This window comes from Curcuma longa, chromosome 17, assembly GCF_044706935.1.
Source record: "Curcuma longa cultivar G26 ecotype Majalengka, Jawa Barat chromosome 17, ITB_CL_G26_1.1, whole genome shotgun sequence".
In the NCBI taxonomy this organism is placed as follows: domain Eukaryota; kingdom Viridiplantae; phylum Streptophyta; class Magnoliopsida; order Zingiberales; family Zingiberaceae; genus Curcuma; species Curcuma longa.
The window spans coordinates 8952317-8974886 of record NC_133877.1 but is presented as its reverse complement, the minus strand read 5'-3'; the positions used below and the strand labels follow the sequence as shown (position 1 = coordinate 8974886).

General features: G+C 36.3%; 1 protein-coding gene across 1 annotated transcript; it reads left to right on the top strand.

Moving 5' to 3' along the window:
• The first annotated feature begins 3118 nt into the window (after positions 1-3118).
• LOC141848558 (phosphoenolpyruvate/phosphate translocator 1, chloroplastic-like) lies at positions 3119-21129 on the top strand. Its single transcript, XM_074736604.1, has 9 exons — positions 3119-3707; positions 19205-19327; positions 19395-19547; positions 19725-19810; positions 19948-20032; positions 20118-20237; positions 20386-20454; positions 20641-20770; positions 20877-21129. Exons 1-9 carry the CDS (start codon positions 3339-3341, stop codon positions 20945-20947), a joined length of 1206 nt encoding a protein of 401 aa, XP_074592705.1. The 5' UTR covers positions 3119-3338; the 3' UTR covers positions 20948-21129.
• Positions 21130-22570: the final 1441 nt, after the last annotated feature.

Genomic DNA, 22570 nt, shown 5'->3' with positions numbered 1-22570 from the left:
TAAGCTAGGGCAAGGGTTTAGACAACTGAACAACAAAAGAAGAGCCTCTCTTGAAATGGCTGAAGAGTAGCATTGTTGACTTGAAGATTATTTTCTAGGATTTTGGGTAGAGAGGTCGGATTTTTCTTCGTCGGTGTGCTTCGCCTCAGCAGATTTGTCAAGTTCCAGTTTTCCCCCTTCTCCATGGACCTTCTCCTTCCCCTCCGACGGCTCTGACTCGTTTCTAAATAGCTTGTTCTTGAGGATGGCCTCCTCGACGGCGGCTCTGAGCTCCACCAGCTCCTTCCTCTCGGATTCCTTGAGATCCGACAAGAAGTTGCTCTCCTCCCTGAAGGACAAGGCCTTCTCCACAACCGAACCACCTTTCTCATTCTTCACCTCTACTGCAGTCGCATCCTTCTCTGCTTCCTTTTCAACCACAACGGAAGCTCGAATTGAGAATCAGCCGCGCAATTTTGGGAGAGGCGGGATTTTATTTCGGGATTTCGTTTCGGCCACGGTGGAGGATGAACAGTGAAATTCCTCGCCACGTATTACGTAAACTCATCGCGCAGGATATCATATATATATATATATATATATATATATATACACGAGACCATTTTGATTCTTCTTAATTATTATTATTATTATTATTATTAATAAGTTACGTGACTTAATCCTCTTCACCGCGCAAAAACCGAAGCGCTTCTTTCCTCTTCTCCACGCCGCGACCAAAGCTGACCTAACCCAAAAATCGCACGCTTTATGCGGAAACTGAATCCGCCGCGCCGCCCTGTCTTCCCCGATCACGAGCCATTTCTCCCCACGGTATTGCAGGTTGCCGACTGCCGGAGGAGGATCCAGCGCCGTTGCCTGTCGTTCGTGGGAGAGGATAGCGGAGTGCCTTCGTCGGCGATTGCGTGAGGGGAGGGCGGAGTGTTGTTGCGGCCGATCGCGTTAGGGAGAGCACCACCGATCGCGCTTGAGAAGAGAGCGCCGCGTGACCTTGCGCGATTAGGATTCGCGGTCAGTGCGATCCCGAATCCCGCCGTCGGCGCCAATTGATTAGGGGTTTTCATTTTTTTTTCTCTTTCAAAAAAACCGAAAAGAAAGAAAAAAAACAATATAACGTTAAATAAACTGATTTGTTTTTTTCTATCTTTCAAAAAAACCAAAAAGAAAGAAAATTAAAAAAAATAATATAACGTTAAGTAAACTGATTTGTTCCTCTCAATAATGAATCGTATAATAAATTGGGTGTAATTCCAATTCAACCTATTTATAATTAGTTTTGGAATAAGTTTACTACCGCACAAATGAGATTTTGCAAACTATAAAATACGAAGAAACGTAACCTCACTCTAATACCAATTGATAAAACTTGTAAATCCTAATTAAATGACATAAGTTCTATACAATCGGATAAGAACTTCAAATAGAAAATACAAAATTAAGGATCTATCTACGAATAACATGGTTTAATATATTAAAATACATAAATAATGACAAGGAACCTATTTGGAGAGTCCTTGTCCTTGTCTTGCAATGCCAACTGCTTGATCTCTATGGAAGAAAATAGAGCGGAAGCAAAAGGAATGTCTTCCAAGGGAATTAGGGTGACGACACCGTAAAACTTTCGCCAATGGGAAACGAAGGTGATGTTACTTGATGTCCTAAACCCTCGGGAACCAAATCCTTATATAGATATCCAATCCGTTATCAGCCCATAGATAATAACGGAACAGATTGACTTATTCTATATATTTAATCTCTATCCGATAATACTGGAATGGATTAATAAATTTAATCCATATCTAAAAATACCGGAACGGACTAACGGATTCTACATATTTTTAATCCACATCCAATAATTCGAAACCCAATAAACTTTAATTAGATCACTTGAATGGGTTCGGTTCGTATCCGCATATACAAATTACAATTAAACCCACTTTTAAGAAATTAAATCCAACATGTTTATATATTTTATATTATATGCATCTTATTTTATTATTTGTGCTTTAAAGTATAAGCAATTTCTCCGCCTCTAGAATATTTCCAAAAAAAGAAGCAGATAGCGGACTCACGTTGAGTACACAAGTCTTGAACGTAACACTGTGAACCAAGTAAATTAGATTGTGTTTTTGTCTTTTATTTTTTTATTATTCTATTGTATACACTAACTATGATAGACAAGAACTAATACGAGAAGTGAAAAAATAATGAGCGCTATTCACTCCTCTTTAATATGCTTTCCGATCCTATAGGGCTCATAGTAAATTTTAATTAAAATTTATTGATGACCTTACAATGTTCAGAATCAAGAATGTTGGACATGTGTAAACTCAAGAAGTTCAGAGAAATATATTGGTGGTATCTTAGAGTGGATATAATGATTCCAAATCCTTTAGTGATTTTATGTCAAATTTACTAAAGATTATGTAAATTTCAAAAATTACATGATGTAATCTAAACTTTGGAAATTAAGTTGAGGGCACGATCATACTCGGAGATTACAAGAAAAGTTTGTGTCCATTTTGAGATACTTTTGGCTAATAATTACTAATGGACAATGAGACCTAAATAACAAGTAACTAAGGAAGTAAATGGACTAGGAGTTGAAATGGAAGGAATTGTTGTCGTTAAGACTCCAACAAAGAAATTCATGTTCATCACTAACTTTCCACTAATAATTTACTAATGATAAGAATCTATCAGGAATAAGAAGAAGGAGAGTGTCAAACTCATAATATGATGATTTGATCTTAAACAACTCACCTTTGAAGAAAATTGCGATATTATATAAAATAGTGATTTTGAAGATGGAAGGCAACCGTCGAAAGGAGGAGGTTGGGAGGATCAAAATTGCAACTTCTACATAAAGTGGCAACAATCGAAGTAAGCAGATTAGGAGAATGCAAATCACAACTTCTGCAGGCAATTAGGGTTTGCGAATCCAAGTCACGACTCTAGAAAATGACTGACAATCAATCGTATGAAAAATAATCTCGTATATGCGAGGACTACATCAAGTATATCACGCGAATATGCCGTGTGAATTAATAAATTTAAAAATGTGATGTCTGAAAGTTGGGTGCGTTCGAATAGAAATGCCGAATAAAAAAGGAGGCACTTCAGCTTCCTGCAAATCTGTTCTGCTTGACAAAACCGAGGACGGCGGACGGTGGATTGTGGACGGTGGGTTGTTTTTGTTCAATTCCGAGGCCAGCCAGTCCCAATCTCAACTGTCGCGGCCGGCCACTGCCAGCAACCGTGCGAGCTTGCTCCTCTCTACCTCCACCGCCGACGGCACCCTTCTCCCACCTCACCGTTCGCTATTCTCTAATTGATCAGCGATGCAGACCGCCGTTCTATCGCCTTCCTTCACCCCACTCCTCCTCCGGAAACCCCACGATCCCCTCGCCCTGAAACAGCCCTTCCTCCGCCTCGGGCCCTTAGCCGCCGCCTCATCCTCCGCTGTCACCTCCTCCTCGTCCTCCCATAGCCTCCCTGGCCCCCGCCCCTTGGTCTCCCTTCCGTCTCTCTCAGATCGGAGGCCCAAAGACGCCCTCGTGCTCCGAGCCACCTCCGTCCCTGAGAGCGCCTCTCCTGCCGATGGAGATGGTGTTTCCAAGTCCGGTGGGATGCTGCACGCGCTGCAACTTGGCTCTCTGTTCGGCCTCTGGTATCTCTTCAATATCTACTTCAACATCTACAACAAGCAGGTACGCCGTTCATACTGTCTTCCTATGTTTCCTTAATGTGGTATTGCTGCTGCGAATAGTTATTCTGTAATATAGCCCGTGTAAAACCTTTCGTTTTATTTTTTGTTTGGATATTCAGATCTAATGATCCCGGATTCCTCCTGATCTAGCTTTTATTCGAAATAAAAGCGTTCGCTTTTATAGATATCGGATTGGTAGCTTCTTATGTGCTAATTTCTTTTCCGATTCCTTCGGTTTTCAGTTATATTCGTCGATGAGCCGCAATAGTTGTTATTGCTGAACCTTTTTCTTTTAAGATCTTTTACAGCCTAAAGAGACGCGCAAGTGAAAGTTTCAACTTTATTTATTTGTTGGTTTTCTTTACTTTTCTTCTTTGGTGGGCTTCAGTTGATCGATTGCCGTCTGATTTTATTATTATTATTATTTTAACATCTATTGATATTTTGAGCATGGGGAACATATCAACCATCATGCAACAGGAAAGCAACATTTCCTATATTGGATACCTTTCCTAAACTAGATAGGAATTCGTGTTTGGTGTTAGTGGTTTATCTTATTAACCTGGGGACTTAATTATAAATACCATATGATACAGAGCGGAAAATGTAAAGTTATAATTATAATGAATGAAGATACAAGCAGACAGGACTATCAAAGGCAAGAATGCCTAATAATTTCCTCATTAACTTCTATACGTCACTATGATCTCAAAGTTATCGGGATATTGTTTGAACTCGATCTGGCCAACTTATAGTGGGTTCTCTTGCATGAGACAAGAAGAATGACAAGGCGCCTTCCTTTGCTCGCGACCATGAAAATGCGTCAGTGATTGCAACATACACAATCTTCGATGCTATGTGACCATTGGAGGCCCACTCTCTAGTTTGCCTTTGTCATGGCAACTGCTTCTCACTTGTGCCAACAACATCGAGTAGCTTCAGTGTCACCTACGACACCCAATCCTTGTGCGACAACCCACGGCATGACACCAACCCCCCTGTGAGATGTGCAACATCAATCCCCTTGCCACAATACGCAATGTCAAGCTAGACCCTCTAGTTGGAAAGGAACAAAAGGAATTGCTTCATCTAGTTGACAAGGAATTTGTTGCTTTGCGTTGTTACAACTCTAAATAAAAAGTACCATATTGTTGTGAAACACAAACAATTGCTTTTTCTCCTGCTTTGATTATCATTCAACTCTCAATTCAAAATGTCAAAGTCACCAACTACTTTTGTTGCCTCCTACAACCAATTCTCTAGGTCTTTTTAAATCCATGATGATTACTACAAAGAAACTTAACAGGAAGAATTATGCTTCATGAGCTGGAACAATTTGATTTTGGTTCATGGGCTAAGGTCAGCTAGAACATGGAATCCCTCACCACTTGTGTTGTTTAGTTTCTTGAGTCCATCACACCCTTAATGGAAATTGAATGATGCTTAGTTGCTTCTTCTCCACAGCAGTCCATTAATATCTTATGATGATCTTCTATTGCTTCTTCTACTACTATGAGACTTGGATGCAACTTAGGAATCTACATATAGGATTGACAATCTCCTAATTGTGGTTATCGGGCATTAATATGATTTATGGCTTTCGTGGTTAACTTTAAAGACATCTTAATCGCTTCAAATGTTACAAGTTATGCAAGATAGCTTTGACAAGAACCATGCCATCGTACCGCTTCATTGTCCCGAGTTAGAGCTACTGAAGACTTAGATCTTAGGAGTATAGTTAGAATTTTGGTCAATCCCAATCTGGAGTGATCAAGTTGGATCTAGATTGACCTTATTTGTAGTTTAGTTTGAGGTCTTAGGTGGATGAGAACAACTAGAGATACCTATAAAATGTCCAAAGTTCATTCGCTTCGGTAAAAACTTAGAAGAATCAAAGATTTTCAAATGGAACCAGGTGAGACTTGCTTGAATTTGTTAAGGTCAAGTCTCAAGAGTATAAAAGAAAGAAAGAAAGGTTAGGAACTTCCTTTCAATCTATCAACGCTTTCTAGAGAAAAAAGAGAGTTCTTTATGTGGTGGTGAGATCAAGTGAGGGAGATTCATTTGAGTTGTGCTTAGGAGAGATGTGTGCTTGATTCATCCATGCATGGAGAGAAGAAGATGAACAATCAAGGTTGATCAAGATGGGGCAATGACCATGAACAAAATCTTATTCAATTGGCTAATAAAACATTAAACTTTGCGGCGGTTTAGAACTATCGATTCAATAGTTCAGAACTGCTGATTCAACTGTTCAAAAAATCTCAACCCTTACGGTTCACAGTTCGAAATCGCCGATTACGATTTGGGTGATGGTTCACTGCCGGTTCAAAATTATTATATTTTTTTTTTTAAAATATTTTTTTATAAATTTGGAAAACTAAATAAATATTTTAAATTTATTTAAATTTTCTACGTATCCTCTTAGGGCATATGGGAATTAAAATCCACATAATTCACTTTTTTTTATCTTGTACCTTAGGAAGTGACGTTGTTTACTCACATTTTTGGTTCTTATAGTGGTAGTTCCTTCAGTATCAAAATCTTCTATCTTGTCCTTTGAAAGTTGCATTCCTTGTATTCTTTTTGCAGTTCTTGTCCAATCATCAAGTAGCACTTGAGCTTCCAAAGAGCCAGGAGACAAAGTAAATTGTCATTATCCAAGATGTTACCTCTAGAATTAAATGTTTGTTCTATAGCAACGGTTGACATCAAACAAGATAGAATCTCCTTTGCTATGATAGAGAAGATGAGATAACTTTAGATCTTCTATAACCATTATCATAAAATATCAAAATTTGATTTGCTATCTGTTTTACTGAAATCAAAGAAAGTCATAAAATAATTCTCAAGTTCCTATTTAGAACTTGAGGATCCTCTTAGATGTTTCGTCTATTCTCGTAATAAAAGTTGTGCTTTTATGAGGTTTAAACTACTATTACCACTACTAGTGTTTTATATTTTAGTTGTATCACCTTCTAATCTATATTTTATAGTTTTTGTAAATATTATATAAATTGGTTCTAGCATTTTGTACAATAAAAGCAAGATTAAGAGAAGAAGAATATTTAAATAGTATTAAATCGTCATAATACAAGTTTAAATGGTATTAAAACATCATAATATATAACTAATATTTCATGTAAAATATTTAATTTAAGTCTAGGATTTAAAACAAATACAATTAAATAAATATTAGGGATACCCATTTTGCTTTTTTTGATAACACAAAAGATAAAATTTCAATAGTGTTATATTCGTTACTAAAATTTATTATAACTAAAATAAGCAGTATAATAATAAACATCATACAATTGTTCGATTGCATCATTAAATATTTTTAAAATTTCACAAATACTACTACATATGTTCCGTTGATGTGAAAATAAATATATATTAATATTATTAATATTTTGTGCAAAAAATGAATATAATAATTCTCTATATCTAAATAAATTTTGTAATAATTTATACATTGAATTTCAACATGTTGGCACATCACATGAAATTTTTTTTTTAATTTCATTCTATTAATTTTATAAAAATCTATCTCATTGTTTCATTATACTAGAATGTGATTAGAAATAATAATTTTAATTAGTCTAAGTTGATTTTCTAAAATTTTTAATATATCTTGCACACATAATTTAAAAATGATATACACATTTAATATGAAATATAAATCTCCGATAGTAGATTGACATACATTTTTAAGTTCTTTAATACTTGTAGTATTAAACTGGCATTATCAAATAATATTGAAATATTTTAAAAGTTAATTTATATTTTTTAAAATTAAACATATCAATTGAGATATATTATAAATGATATGTGTTTTATTAAACACTCGATGTCCTAGTAAATGTTTTTGGATTGACTAAGAGTTGTTAATTTAATAGCAAGTCACACTCATATATAAATGAATTTGCTAATAGTCACTCTAAATATAGAACATAAAGATACTTTATTATTTAAATTTACTAAATTCTTTATCAAATATTTTATCTTATTTTATTAATTTTTAATTATACAACTAAGTGTGCTTCAGGAAACATGTATAATAGCTAGGTTAAGTAATTTTTGATAAAATATTTAAATGTGCATTTAGAATAAAAAATAAAAGAAATTTGTCAATAAAAATAAAAATTTAAAATTAAAGACAAAACTAGACTCGTGGCATTGACTCGTCTAAATTATAATCCAAACTTAAAATTTTCAACTTGACCCAGAATCAAATTTAAAAATGAGTACTTAGTTTTCCAATCCGCCAAGTTGGTGGTTTGGTTCGTCCTGCCTTGCTATATGACGGATTTCTGGTGGGTTAACCGTCACCGTTTGATAGATTCATAACCATCACCCAATTGAAATTTGTAAAATGTGTTGAATTACTTACATTTTGCCTACATTTTTAAAGATAAAAAGGTGTTTTCTCAAAATGTTTAGTAAAGATGATTTTAGAAATGGAGTATATCGAACCTTGGAAGTTTCATCACTTTCTTGTGTCTCGATTGTTAGGGAAATGACCTTGGTTTATCGTCAGTAAATTCAATATCATTAAGATCCAAATTCGAAATTGTTATTTCCTTGCTTTTTTTGAGACCGATTTGAACTTTCTTCTGTTTGAATTGAAGATTTAATATTGAAAATAATTGAGATTTGAGAATTGAAAAACAAGAGTACAAAAGTTGATGTAAAAACAATGCAATGAAGTAGCTTATTTATAGAATTTGAATAATAACAATCTGTAATCATAGCATTGATCAAAAAATTATGAAATTATCTAGACTGTTAAAAAAAACCTCATCCAATGTCTGAAACCATCGATTAATTGTTGATTCCAATGGTTACTTAGAAAAAAACTACATGAATAAGCGGGTTGAATTGGCAATTCAAATTGCCGGTCCATTTTTAATTTCAAGCTGGATCCTTAACCAAACTATCTTTAGATGAGCTAGCTATGTTAATACATAACTGACCCATTGACCCGATTAAGGTTCCGGGGCTAGGTCTAGTTTGAATTTGACCCATGGTCACGTTTGGTTTAGACCCAGCTCATGGTCGGGTCTAATCAACATGGTGAAACTATTAGGTTGAGCTTAGTGCGTTGCGCGTGTTTATATGTTTCACAAACATACGCAGCAGAAGGGAATATTAATAATTACGACTAATTATTACAACACTCGAAACACACACATACAGGAAATAACAGGTACAATGCATAACTGGAAATTAAAAATTTTAAGAATAACATTTATTCTAGATATACCTGACGAATGCCGTGGAATGAGATTGGTATCAATTGAGCGGACTCTATTAAAGCTCCGCCTCTACCGATGATCCATGCCAAGTTCTCATCTGGACGGCTTCCCAAGTCATGAGTCGTGTCACCGTCTTCGGTACTAGCCGACGATTGGTTACGATCGATATGAGAGAAAATTCTAATATCGAAAAAACACGCAACAAGACACGTCGCGTCAATTTTTTGGGGCTTTCTAACTATCGTTGACAATCATATTTCAGGTGTAGTTTTCGGTAGTCAACCCTTGACTACCGGTGAAGGACAATCGCGGCAAGAACTCTGGCGACTCTCGACAGCAGTTTCGGCAGTGGATGACAACTTCTCCGGTGGCTGGAAGAAACAGAAGGATCAAGGAGAACGCTTCTCCTTGGATGGCAGACGATCGTCGGACGACCAGCGATGACCGACAACAACCTTTTTTTCCTTTCCAGCGATTACTGTCCACTAAACCCAACGGTAAGATCCGGATCAGGCAGCTTCACAAGGTTCCCGTCGGATTGCTAGCGTTGACGACGAGCTCTTCACAAGGAAGAAGTGGTCTTGGAAAGAAGGCGGCCGACACTTGGTTTCCTTCTCCTCCCGGTCAGCGACGACACTTGCAAGTCAGGCGACGCTCGCAAAATTGTGATTCTAGATTAAGGCCAAATCGCACTCGGGAAGGAGAAAACCACAAGCAGCAATCGACGATCGAGCAATGCTCGGTCGAAAATCATAATGGGGAGGGAAAAAAATCTAATCTCGCGATTTCGAGAAAACCCTTTTAAAAGGAGGCGACCGGCTCATTTTGGATTTTCTTAGAGTTTACTATAGTAAACCGTAGGTTTATGGATGGTTGTGATTAATCCTAACCATTAGGATTCAACATCAGCTGTTCATTTCTATTTTAATGTTATATATCATACAACATCTTATTAGGTTTGGATTCAATCCAAAAACCCCATCCATTAGCTGAATACCCAAAAACTCATATGTCGATTAACTCAAGTTTGTTCAAAATCAAACCATTTGGTTCAATAACCAAAACCTTCAATTAGAACCAAACCAATTTAGTTCATTTCATTTTCATAAGACAAAGCTCATTATCACTTATGATCTGCCAAAATATCTTCCATTAGAACAAAATTAATTTGGTTTATTTCGTCTTCATAAGACAAAATCCATCATCTTTGCCCTTTGTCCGAGTCTAATCAGGTTTTATTTCTCTCGATCTGAGAATTCAATTTTCAAACTCAGTTTTAAGTGCTTCGAAGAAATTTGTAATGTGTGTGACCTAATAAGTTCCTAGCTATGTTAGCCATCTATAATTAACCATTAATTATAAATGATCACAAGTGACACCTAGTAGTACATCATGACTTTCAATTGATCGAAAAATCAATGATTAATTCCAGAACCATTTCTGAACCCTTCAACAGCTACAATGTGACGTGTCTCATTCCTTTCACCGTCTTATACCCGCTTAGTTCGGGACATAGTCTATGTGTCAGTCTCCACTAGGCTGACTACGTCACACCTAACCCAAGCTACTTTTTTGTCCTGTGGATTCAAGTTATTTATACATGTGTCTAAGAGTACCATACTCTTGACATGTAATATTTTGGTCAAAGACTTCAAGTAACAATCCTGACAAGTGGCCGCAGGGTATACATCTTCTTTTCAAAGAGCGTTTCAAAGAGCGATGAATCCTTTGTCGGTTATCCAAACACCTTCAGCCACTTCGACTTATATCCAATTATTCCGAGTCCACACCTCTTTGCAAATGTTTGCAAGATGTCAAAGTATAAAACATCCATGATCATGATGACTTGAATACCGCAAGTCAAAAGAAACTTGCACTTAAGTTGCACTGAGATCTTCATTGACATATCTATATATGCATAGAACCATATGAAGTCTCATGATATGTTTAATGAATTAGTTATCTTTAACTAGCATCCACATTTAATTTTCAACATCCAATATTTCTAGTCAGCGAGAACAGCTGCTTGGTAAACCAAGGAGTTTAAAATGTGTTAGTCTCAACACAATCGATGATGTTCGTGCTCATCAATTTATCGATTAGGGATAATTTCAATACATTCATAATTGCACATGTAGAGATGCTCACTAGTTGTGATCTAATTACAAATTTTCTCATGCTATGAATCGTATTGCAGTCATTCAATAAATGAATTTAATATCCAATCAAACACAGAGAAATATGTACTCAAATAGTGAATTTCTGTTTATCCAATAAATAGTATAACCATAAAGCGATTGTCTTAGGACATCTCTCAAATATTATAAAAACAACTCAATACTAGCCTTTCCTCCAAGAAATTACACATGTTTTAATTATTATCTGACTTTGAAGTGAACACGAGGTGAACCCTCCTTGTGGATTCCCATGTGTTTTCCTTCTCTAGTGCTAAATTGAACATAAGGCAAGCCTTCCAACAACCAATTGAACATGAGGTGAGCGTTCCCCATGGAATCACAATGCTTGTTTTCTCTAGTGTCTAATCAAACATGAGGTGATGTTGAATTGAATACAAGACATACCTTTTGGTGCCAAATTAAACACAAGGTGAGTCTTCCAATGTGGAATTGAACACACGACGAGCTTTTCTGCATCAAATTGAACACGAGGTAGCTTCAGATCGAACGTTAAACGAGCTTTCCACATCTAATCAAACCAAGGTGAGTCTTCCCTCCATGGAATCACACACATTTTCTTTCTCTGACATACTTTTCAATAATTTCCTCCTCTCTCTCTACTTTTCCCATTTGCTATTTGTCACACCCACCAACACTAATACTCGGCATGCTTGATATGGCATTCTGGTTGGGAACCGAAATTTGGGCTTAGAATGATATTTCAAACCTTGGCTACAACATCATTATTAGTGAGTGAAAATGAGTGTTCTTTGTGTTGGGAGTGAAATGTAGTGACAAAGATTTGTTTAAGCTGTGGCTTGGGAGAAGTGATGGGCGTGGACTACAAGTGCACGATCATTATCAAGTAATAAAATTATCATCCTTGGGGCTGCGTGTGAACTACTAGTTTATGTGTACAACAAGCTATCTAGAGGAAGTCGAAACGAGTGAATAATTGTGAAAAGGAACTAAGCAAAACTAAGTATGGAAAGCGATGAGAAAATCAATTCTTTGAGATAATTCTAGAACTTCGATTTCACCACAATGACCATTGATAATTTAATTGTGATTCCCTCTCTTACCTCAACATTGGATTATGCTTGAAGGTGGTTTATCCTAAGATAATCAATGTTTCTTGCCGGATAACACCTATGTATCTACCCTAACGTGACCCCAATTTTCATAGTAGTCAAATCTGTTGGGATGTATACTAGAATCCTAGCTATGTAAATAAATATTCTGAAATGAGAATCACATTTAGTCAATATTTGCATTTAGTTTTTATGCAAGTGTCCAATTAATCTATATTGTAGATAAACATGGTGTGCGGAGTCACACACAGAAGACCATGTTATCAGTCCCTTATAGATTATAAACAGTGTTCACAACCAAGATGGATTGGACAAACCATCGGAGTGGTTGTAGTGTAATTTGGTCTTAGTCTGTCTTGACTATAGAATTACACTAGTACACTAAGTGTGTATTGAGCAGGACCATCTGAGGATTGTTCGATTTATACTGACTATATAATCGAACTAAACCTCTGTTACTATATATGTACATACTCTTAATCCCGATATAATAACAAACACGTATGCTTAATATGTACTTCTTTAATTCATCAAAGGGTGAGGTCTAGATCGATAGATCAAAAGGCCCGATGAGTTGGGAAGTAGTATTATGTACATGGTGTGTTGTTGATTATAGAAGGAATCTGTGTCCTATAATCTAGGTTGATGATGTCCCCTTGAGGAGCTCATAAAGATTATCATGTAAACCCTGCAGGTGGACCTTGTCCGCATGATAATAAGGTTGAGTGGTACTACTCTTGGATTAGATGTCGATTAAATACGAGTTGTCAGTAACGCATTTTAATTGACGGACATACGATATCTTAAACACAGGGAGATTAATGTACTGATAGTAAGAAGGAGCCCATATTGTAATATGAGATTGGTGCGGTAGTTCGATAATAACTCTTTAGTGGTATTAGTTATTATTGATGAACTAAGGTTGTGTGTTCGGGGCGAACACGGGAAGCCTTAGCTCATCAGAAGGCCAAAACCAATTCCTCCTCTAGGTCCCTGTTGTAGCCTCTGGAACCCTCAAGCTCACCTTGGAAGAATTCGTGAAGAAACTAGGCATTCGAGCTCATGCAAGGAGGTGTAATCGATCAGCTGATCGATTACACACCTTGGTAATCGATCAGCTGATCGATTACCAAGCCTCCGGACAGAACGATTGGTAATCGATCAGCTGATCGATTACCAGCCTGGTAATCGATCGGTTGATCGATTAACAGGCTTGTAATCGATCGGTTGATCGATTACATGCGTTAATGAGGAAAAGTTACGGAGTTTTAATTGATTCCTTGATCGATTAAAGGCCTGGGTTCGTTATGGTAACTTCCGGAATTATTCCAAATCTCTCCGATTTGATTGAATCAAATTATACCATGTTTATGGATTAATTATACCATGTTTATGGCTTTAATTATACCATAAATAAAGGGTGGCTAGGCTATAAAAGAAGGGGTGGGTTGGCTTTGAGGGATACACGATTAGAATTTGTGTGGTGGCCGAAACCTCTCGGCAAGCCAACTCTTCCCCTTCTCTTCTTCTTCTCTTTTCTCCAAGCAAAGGGAAGAAGTTTTAGCAAGCCATTGGAGGAGAATTCTGGTGGAGAAAATTCTCGAAGGATCGTTGCCCACACAGCATTCGAGAAAAGGAGAGAAATACGGCAGAAGATCAAGAGGTCTTCGGTCTTCCGAAACGTCGGAAGAAAGGTATAATTTAATGTTTCCGCTTTAGTTAAATTATACTTTTATAATTGGATCCTGTAAACCAAACACAAGAGTCTAACGATCTAAACGCGTCGGGCAACTTGAGACCGTTTCGGGAAAATTTTTGTTCTGCAAGAATTTATCGGAACGGTTTTTCAAGACTTTCCCATCAAAATCGAGATAGACCCTTTATGTTTTGTGAGAACCAATGTTATCCTTGAGAGAGTTTGAAGTACTTTCGTGATCAAATCCTTAAGTCCAATTCTATAGATCTAAGATTAGAGTTCACCTATCGGACAATCTCCTACTCTCTAATAATTGCAAGCATACGCTAATATATCCGCAATTGCTAACATTTTGTTAAATATGCTAAAATTAAATCAAGAATCAAACATATCATAAATAAAAGAGAGAAATCACAACTATTAATCGTCAACTTAACATCGGGTTGTTTCCTTATCTTAAAATTAAGGAGTCTACTCTATCATGATGGAGAATTAAGCCATATACATTAAGGAAAACAATATACAATTGAAAAATGAGAGTAAAGTGTAGAAGAAACTTGGTTGTAGATGTCATCGACATCTCTGGAAGATCTCCACGTGCTCTTCAATGGTCAGAATCTCCTGGCTCTTTGGACTTGTTGGAGAATGAGTCTCTTTTAGGGTCTCCTATCAGAACCTCGAGAACCTCGATGCTTGTAGCCGATGCCCCTTAGTTATATTTATAGATATCAAAATATAATAAACTTTCCTAAAATTAGGGCAGGGCATCGTCACAAAATCCTAATGAACCACGACTGTGGTGGCTACCACGGGCAGGCTATGGTTCGTGCGGAAAATTCCTCGTCAAAGATGGTCTTCAAAACACACTCCAATGCCAAAATCTTCACGTCCTATAAAAAAAATACACAGAGCAGTCATTCGAACTAAAAAGAATGCAAAAGCTAGAAGTTTATGCAAAATATGTTCATGTAATGCAGTAAATGTATATTAAATGACATAAAAAATATATGCATGATTCACACACATTAAATATCCCCAAATTTAAATCTTTGCTTGTTCTCAAGCAAATTTACAGTTAAAACTAATGTGTGTAAATGAAACATATCATCCTTAGTGAATTTATCTAATCCTATCAAGTAATTTTATTATTGAGCATAAGTATACAAATTATTTTACTGTGGCCTAACTCTGAAAGTTCTATGGTGTTGTGCAATGTCAATTAACTCTAAAACATCTATTATCAATCTTTATTTCATCATTCCACTGTGTTCTTAGAATTTCCAGTGCAAACGACACTTGTGACACGCAAGGATCTATTTCCCTCCTAATGCTTTCATTTTCCATACTTGTTCTCAAAGGCCCGACACACACTTATGCCATATAGGCGCCGCCCGAGCCCGACGACGCCTTCGCGCGCGACTGAGTCGCTACAAGGAGCATTTTGTTTTGTTTTAACTTAGGACTTAATAAGTATTTTAATAACCACTCCTGTCAATAGAGGTACCTAATTTGCTTTATTAAAATCTATAAAATTATCTTCACATTTTTCAAAAATATTTTATTTTATTTTTAAATATTTAGATTAGTATTTTTTTTTTAACCAAAATGCATTGGGGGTCCCTAAGGAAATTAAGGTACTAATCCAATGTAATAAATAGTAACTCTTCTCGAATACTTCAACTTCTTTTGAAATCAAGTTTTATATAAAAGGAGATACTTAACAATTAGGTCAACAATGAAATTCTCCAACTCAACGACGCTCATGTCCTACTACTATAAATAGAAGAAAATAAATCATTAAATATATGAACATATTTTCAAAAACACATTAAATTTTAACATGCTAATGAAGTGCCATATAGATGATGAAAATGATAATGTGTGAAATAAATAGTAAATAGAAAGGCATGATGACTAAAGAAATACTAAAACTAAACTAACCAAACTTCTCCAAATTTAAAACATGCATTGCCCACAATATATAGAAAAAAAATTTACTAAGGTTGGGGAGGGAAGTGACTTTGATAAAGGTATGTCGAAAGGCCTTTGTGCTCCACGGTTGTGGTGTACCACATCCTGGTCGTGGTGTATGTTGTGGATGAGCCTCCCTCTTACTAAGAAGGACTATGACCGTGGTGACTACCACGGGCATGCCGTGGTCCATTCTGTCTCGGACATGGTTACACTTATAAATTAAATTGCAAACAAAGAAATAAGATAATGGAAAATAAACTTAGGTTGTCTTCCAAGAAGCGCTTATTTTAGGTCATAAATTTGACCCTTGTCATTCTCAATCTGGAGTGCATAGTTTAAGGAAGTTGTGCTTCCTTCCTCTCTCAATAGACTTATTAAGAGAATATCTCTTCAACCTTGTTCATGCAGAGACAAGGTATTTCCTAACTTTTTTATCATCATTTTTTGATCCTCTATCAAATATGCTCAATTTTAAAGGGTTGTTATATCTCTTAAACCTTGTTTGTATAGGAACAAGATACTTCTTAACTTTGTTGTTACTATTTCTTGGTCCTCCATCAAATATGATTAACTTCAAAGGGTCGTTAGAGGGACCGTCTATGTGATTCTTTTTTTGACACCTACTATAAATAATCCACCTTACAACAAATATTCTAAACAAAAGGTTGATTATAGCTTTAGATAGATCAAAATACAATTTTATCTTCACCAACCATCAAAGAGAGTTTAACATCAATTATGGCTCCGACGGTGGCTAAGAAAGACCTTTCTAAAATAATGGTGATCCAAGGAACAAAATCAGCAAGAACAATAAAGTTTTCAACCTTAAATGTAACACCCTCCAAAATACCCAAGGTGTATTTAACAGAATGATCTGTAAGGTTAGCACCAAGATTACAAAAAGTTTTATTACCAATCATGTACGAAATTGAAAAAGCAACTTGGATCTTTGCGTTTTGGAGGTTATTTATTTTGGATTAAAGCAGAACTCCTTTGTTAATCACAGGGCTATTTCTCAAACTTCCCTTTTTGTGATGTCTGAAATAATGTGGATATATCACCCTAGGCTTCTTAACTTCCCAAAGTGATAGCATCACGATGTTATTTTAAAATTATCAATACCAGCAAAACTATGGTGTGATAATCAAGCTGCTATTTCACTTATTGCATCGAAATTTTCCCGTTGGATTTTAGTGCATGAGCCTGCTAACTAAGCACATTTTTTATGGTTCCTCCAAATGATGATTGTCATTTTGTTCGTGAGAAAATCTCAATAAGGTGCTTTAATGGGTAATTAACATCTACAGGATATATAAAAACTGGAGAACAACGAAATTCACAACATTAAATTTTCACCTTCAAAAGCTTTGAACGGGATCCATACAGAGTAAAATGATTATCAATTGCAATGTAACAAGTTAGGCATGATTAATAAAATCTATGCTCCAACTTGAGAGGGAGTGTTGGTTATATTTATTAGAAGTTGGTTATATTTATTAGAATAAATCTCCTAGAATAGGTCCATAAACCTCCTATATAAAGAGGGGCTTGTATCTCTTAATTGAATAAGATTAGTTTATTATTTTCGTAACAATCTCAATATTGGATTATGCTTGAAGGTGATTAATTTAAGGTAATTGATGTTTCCTGTCGGACAACATCGATGTATTTACCCTAAAGCGACTCTTATTTTCATGGTAGTTGAATCGGGATAGTCTTTACGCTTTGTGACAACTAATGTTATCCTCGAGAGAGTTTGAATTACTTTCGTGATCAAATCCTCAAGTCCAATTCTATAGATCCGAGATTAGAGTTCACCTGTCGGGCCATCTTCTAATCTGTAATAATTGCAAACATACATTAATATATCCGTAATTGTCAATGTTTTATTAAGTATGCTAAAATTGAATCAATAATCGAACATATCATAAATAAAAGAGAGAAATCACAAACATCAATTGTCAACTTAACATCGGGTTATTCCTTAATCGTAGAATTAAGTAGACTACTCTATCACGATGGACATATAAGCCATAAACATCAAGAAAAACAATCTACAATTGGAAAACTAGAGTAGAGTGTAGAAGGAATTCGGTTGTAGATGTCATCGATGTCTCTCAGAAGATCTTCACGTGCTCTTCAGTGGTCCGAATCTTCTGGCTCCTTAGATGTCTTAGAGAACGACTCTCTTTTGGAGTCTCCTGTCGTGAGAACTCCGATGTTTGTAACCGGTGTCTTTTGGTTCTATTTATAGATACTAAAATATAATAAACTTTCTTAAAAATAGGGGAAGACGCCGTCATAAAACCCTAATGAACCATGGTTGTAGTGGCTATCACAGGCAGGCCGTGGCTCGTGCTGGAAATTTTCTCGTCAAAGATCAAAATGCTCCATGGCTGTGGTTTTTGTGGCTTTTTCTGGCGGATGCTCTGATAGCAAATCTTTTTCTGGATGATCTGCGGCCATGGTGGCTATCATAGTTTGGCTGTAGATCATGTTGCCATACTATTTCTTTAGCTTTTTGTCTCCACACCATGCTCCAACACCAAGATCTTCATGTCCTATCAATAAAACACACAAAAAACAGTCATCAAAACTAAAAAGATGAAAAGAATACAAAAGCTAAAAGTTTATGCAAACCATGCTCATGTAATATAGAAAATGTATGTTAAATGAGATTGAAAATATATGCATGATTCACACACATTAAGAAGATATGTGCTTGATTGATGGAGAGAAGATTATAAAGGGTTGGATGGTGACATTATTACTAGCAAGATTGCATTATATTTAAGTTATATAGGAATATTTTGGATGGGGCAAGTAGGAAGGATGATTGGCTTGCAAGTGTGCAGTCATCAAGTAAATTAGTGAATGATTATTGTTTAGCTTTATAAATCTAATATTTAATTCTAAGGTAAGTTGAATGGGGGCTAGGTAACATGAGGAGGTGCGGTAGGTTATAAGTCAACTTCAACTAAAAAAGTGAGGAAAATATTGTATATTTTGCTTTACTCTTGGGTTATAACTGTTACTGTCCATTGATTGCATCAGATTTTGATAAATTAGAGTCTTCAAGCATCTAGCTTGTTGTAAACATGGTTGAAACACCACTTTTACTCTCAAAGATGTGTTTTTTCTTTTAAAAGTAAAATAAAGAAATTCCTTCTCTTACACATTTCTATGGTTTTTTGTTTGTGATTTTTAAAAAAGATCCCCTTCTTATGCATATCTTTAAGGGTTTTTTTTTGTCTACTGTTATCTTCCATACATTGCATGCTAGTTACCATTTTATGCCGCAGGTTCTGAAGGTCTTTCCATTTCCACTTACTGTCACGACGGTTCAATTTGCTGTTGGAACTGTTCTTGTCATATTCATGTGGGCCACCAATTTATACAAGCCGCCTAAGATTTCGGCTTCCCAGGTACTATTTCATGAGATGCAAAGTGTAGATTGATGATGACCTTTATCTCACTATATGCTCACTTCAGCTTGCTGCCATCTTACCGTTGGCTGCAGTCCACACAATGGGCAACCTGTTTACAAATATGAGTCTAGGGAAGGTTGCTGTTTCATTCACACATACAATCAAAGCTATGGAGCCCTTTTTCTCAGTCCTTTTATCTGCCTTATTTCTGGGAGAGGTAATGCTTTTAGTTCTCTTGATCAGGATCTCATATGTTCAAGATTGGATAAAACAATTAGATTTATTCATGATTCAATCTTCTTCATGGTGGCAGATTGAAACTAGCAAGTTATTTATAGCTTTAATATTCTTTTACCTTTTTATGTTTTTTGTTCTTCAATTGATGTCCATCCAGATGCCTACCATATGGGTTGTATTATCTCTTATGCCTATTGTTGGTGGTGTTGCTTTGGCCTCTCTCACTGAAGCTTCTTTCAACTGGTAGGGATTATGGTTTTTTAAAAATAGTGAACCTTCGATTGCTTGCAGTTGTGATTTTCCTTTTTTTTCTCTTCTCTTCTACTCAAGTATGCATACATCTATCTTTCCTCTAATTATTTGCCTTTGACTCTAATTAGGGCTGGATTCTGGAGTGCAATGGCTTCCAATGTAACCTTCCAATCTCGCAATGTGCTTAGCAAGAAAGTGATGATTAAGAAAGAGGTAAATCTTTTTTTGTTTTCCCCAAGGAATGTTAATAGTATTTCTGGAACCGATTGTCTTCTTGTACTTCATTTGCCCCTTGCAGGAATCATTGGACAACATAAACCTCTTCTCCATAATAACTATTATGTCATTTTTCCTTCTTGCTCCTGTAACTTTATTTGTGGACGGCATCAGAGTTACTCCTTCATATGTGCTGTCCGCTGTAAGTGTAATCCTGGAGGTTTATTCTTATGTAGATATAGCATTAAGATAATCTGAAGTTACATCCTGTTGCATTAGAAATCTTGAACAATTGAATGATTTTTCCTAAACATCCAACGTTGTTATTCTTGTTTGGCTTGATATTTCAGGGCTTGGATCTTAAGCAGATATATCTGAGATCACTTATTGCTGCATTGTGCTTCCATGCTTATCAGCAGGTCCGATATTTTATATTCCTTCTTGTATATATATATATATATATATTAGAGTAAAATCATGTTTAAGGTTTCAACAGAGTAATCAGCATGGCACAAAACAACATCCATACTAGCATAAAATCTTATAAAATTGCTGTTGAAATGTATACATGAGGTCTAACTCATTGATTGAATCTGGTTTCTTAGGTTTCATACATGATACTTGCGAGAGTAACACCTGTAACCCACTCCGTCGGCAACTGTGTAAAGCGTGTCGTTGTGATAATCACTTCTGTCCTCTTCTTCAGGACTCCAGTTTCACCCGTCAATTCGCTTGGTAAGACTTATATTATGCATCTAGCTAAAGCCAAAATGGTTACATGTGAAAACCGAACACCCCGTCTTCTCCACTGTTCCTTATTCAAGAAACCTGTCTATTTCAGGCACTGGCATTGCCCTAGCTGGAGTTTTCCTCTACTCGAGGGTGAAGAGAATCAAGCACAAAACTGCATGATTAGCTTGTGTCTTTGTTCTTGTTCGAGGGAAATTCGAACTCAGTTTAGCAAATAAACTTTTCCTCTTCTCGTAACCCATCTGTTTAACAGCGTATAGCTAATTTTTGAATGAGAGCATCTTCTTGCTTCTTAATATCTGGAGTTTGAAGCAGTCTTTCCTGACCTGGTTGATTGTTTGTCTATTGAAAAAAATGATAAATCCTAGTTAGTCCTACTGACTTCTGGAGGTGACCGGTCCGGTCCCACAGAAATTTTCCACTGGCCATCAGGATAAATCGGGAAATGCACGTAGCGGTCAATCCACCTTTGATTGCGCTCTTCATTTGAAGGAAAATTCATGTAAATATGTCGTAGTTGGAGATCGAATCGCAAGTGCCTGGGTGACAATCTGAATGTCCTACTACGGTATCATTGGCCCGGGGATGATTGTTTGTCTATTGAACTTGTTCCAATAGCAGGCCTGGCAAAGTGATTATTGTGCAAAGCGATATGCGAAATGTTTGATTTAAATTTTTTAGAGGAAATCTTAATAACGGGTAGAGGTGTCATTTGGATCGACCTCTAGTAATTCAGCCTAATCCGACACGAACTGGAATGTACTTTAGCATGGCTTGGCAAAAAGTGAAGGTGTGTCGTGTCTCGACTTGAACAGCATGTCAAGTTGTGCGATAGGAGCTTACTCTAGGATTGTGTTGTACTGAGCACAACATGATACTGTCGATATTTAACTTATGTCAGGTCAAGAGAATTGTTGCGGCAACAAAAGGGAGGGAGGAGGTAACTTGGTGGCCAATAACGAGGGAGGGTGGGGAGTAGAATACCTACCGTGTCAAAAGAAATTTATTTAGCAATTTTGTAAATAGATCCATAATTATTAAAATTACAACGAGGCCATTATTATTTATGTTTTTAAAATAATTCAGATGATATAACATTATTTAGCTTATTTAAGAATAATCATCTATAAAAATAATAAAATATCTAAAACAAAAGCAAGAACTAGGACCCTAAATATCAAATGAATTAAAAGCAAAGGGTGGAAAAGCAAACATAAAAAGATTGTAAAATAAAGGACTTACTATATTAGCCTTTTGTTGGGTTAGGCGTTGAAATTTAAGCCTAAAGTTGAGATGGGCCAAAGAAAATACTGACATCTGAGAGTGGGTTCTCAGGTATTGCAATTGTCATCGGAGAGGAGATGATACAACGACAGAAGATAGTGATTATCATAACTAGAGGGTCTTGAACCCTAAATCAGAGGAGAAACTAATAGAGATGAAGAGATCAGGGTCAACACTTGGCTGCTAACATAGGAAAAATTGTAAAGGAAAATCATGCAATGAGAGCACGTAATTAAGTTGGCTGCTATCATCGCCTTGATAATATTATCACCATCAGCACCACCAGTAATGAAGTTGTTTTTATTTTATTAGCGTGAGGCTGCATGGGAGGAAGATGACGATGACGAAGGGTTGTGGTGCTTAGATAAAAAGCAATGAAGGTTGCTTCATGATGTTCATGCCCCTTTGGGAACACAACAGTGGGAGTGTCGATGGGGGCAAATCTTAAGCAATAAACAAGGACACCTGAAATCGGTCACATGCAAAAGAGCACGCGGTAGT

Bases quoted from the DNA above. Each gene is read 5' to 3' on its own strand.
- LOC141848558 (XM_074736604.1), top strand. From the start codon at position 3,339: ATGCAGACCGCCGTTCTATCGCCTTCCTTCACCCCACTCCTCCTCCGG. The intron at 20,238-20,385 runs GTAAGTGTAATC...TTGATATTTCAG, and splicing joins CTTCATATGTGCTGTCCGCT to GGCTTGGATCTTAAGCAGAT. The intron at 20,455-20,640 runs GTCCGATATTTT...CTGGTTTCTTAG, and splicing joins GCTTCCATGCTTATCAGCAG to GTTTCATACATGATACTTGC.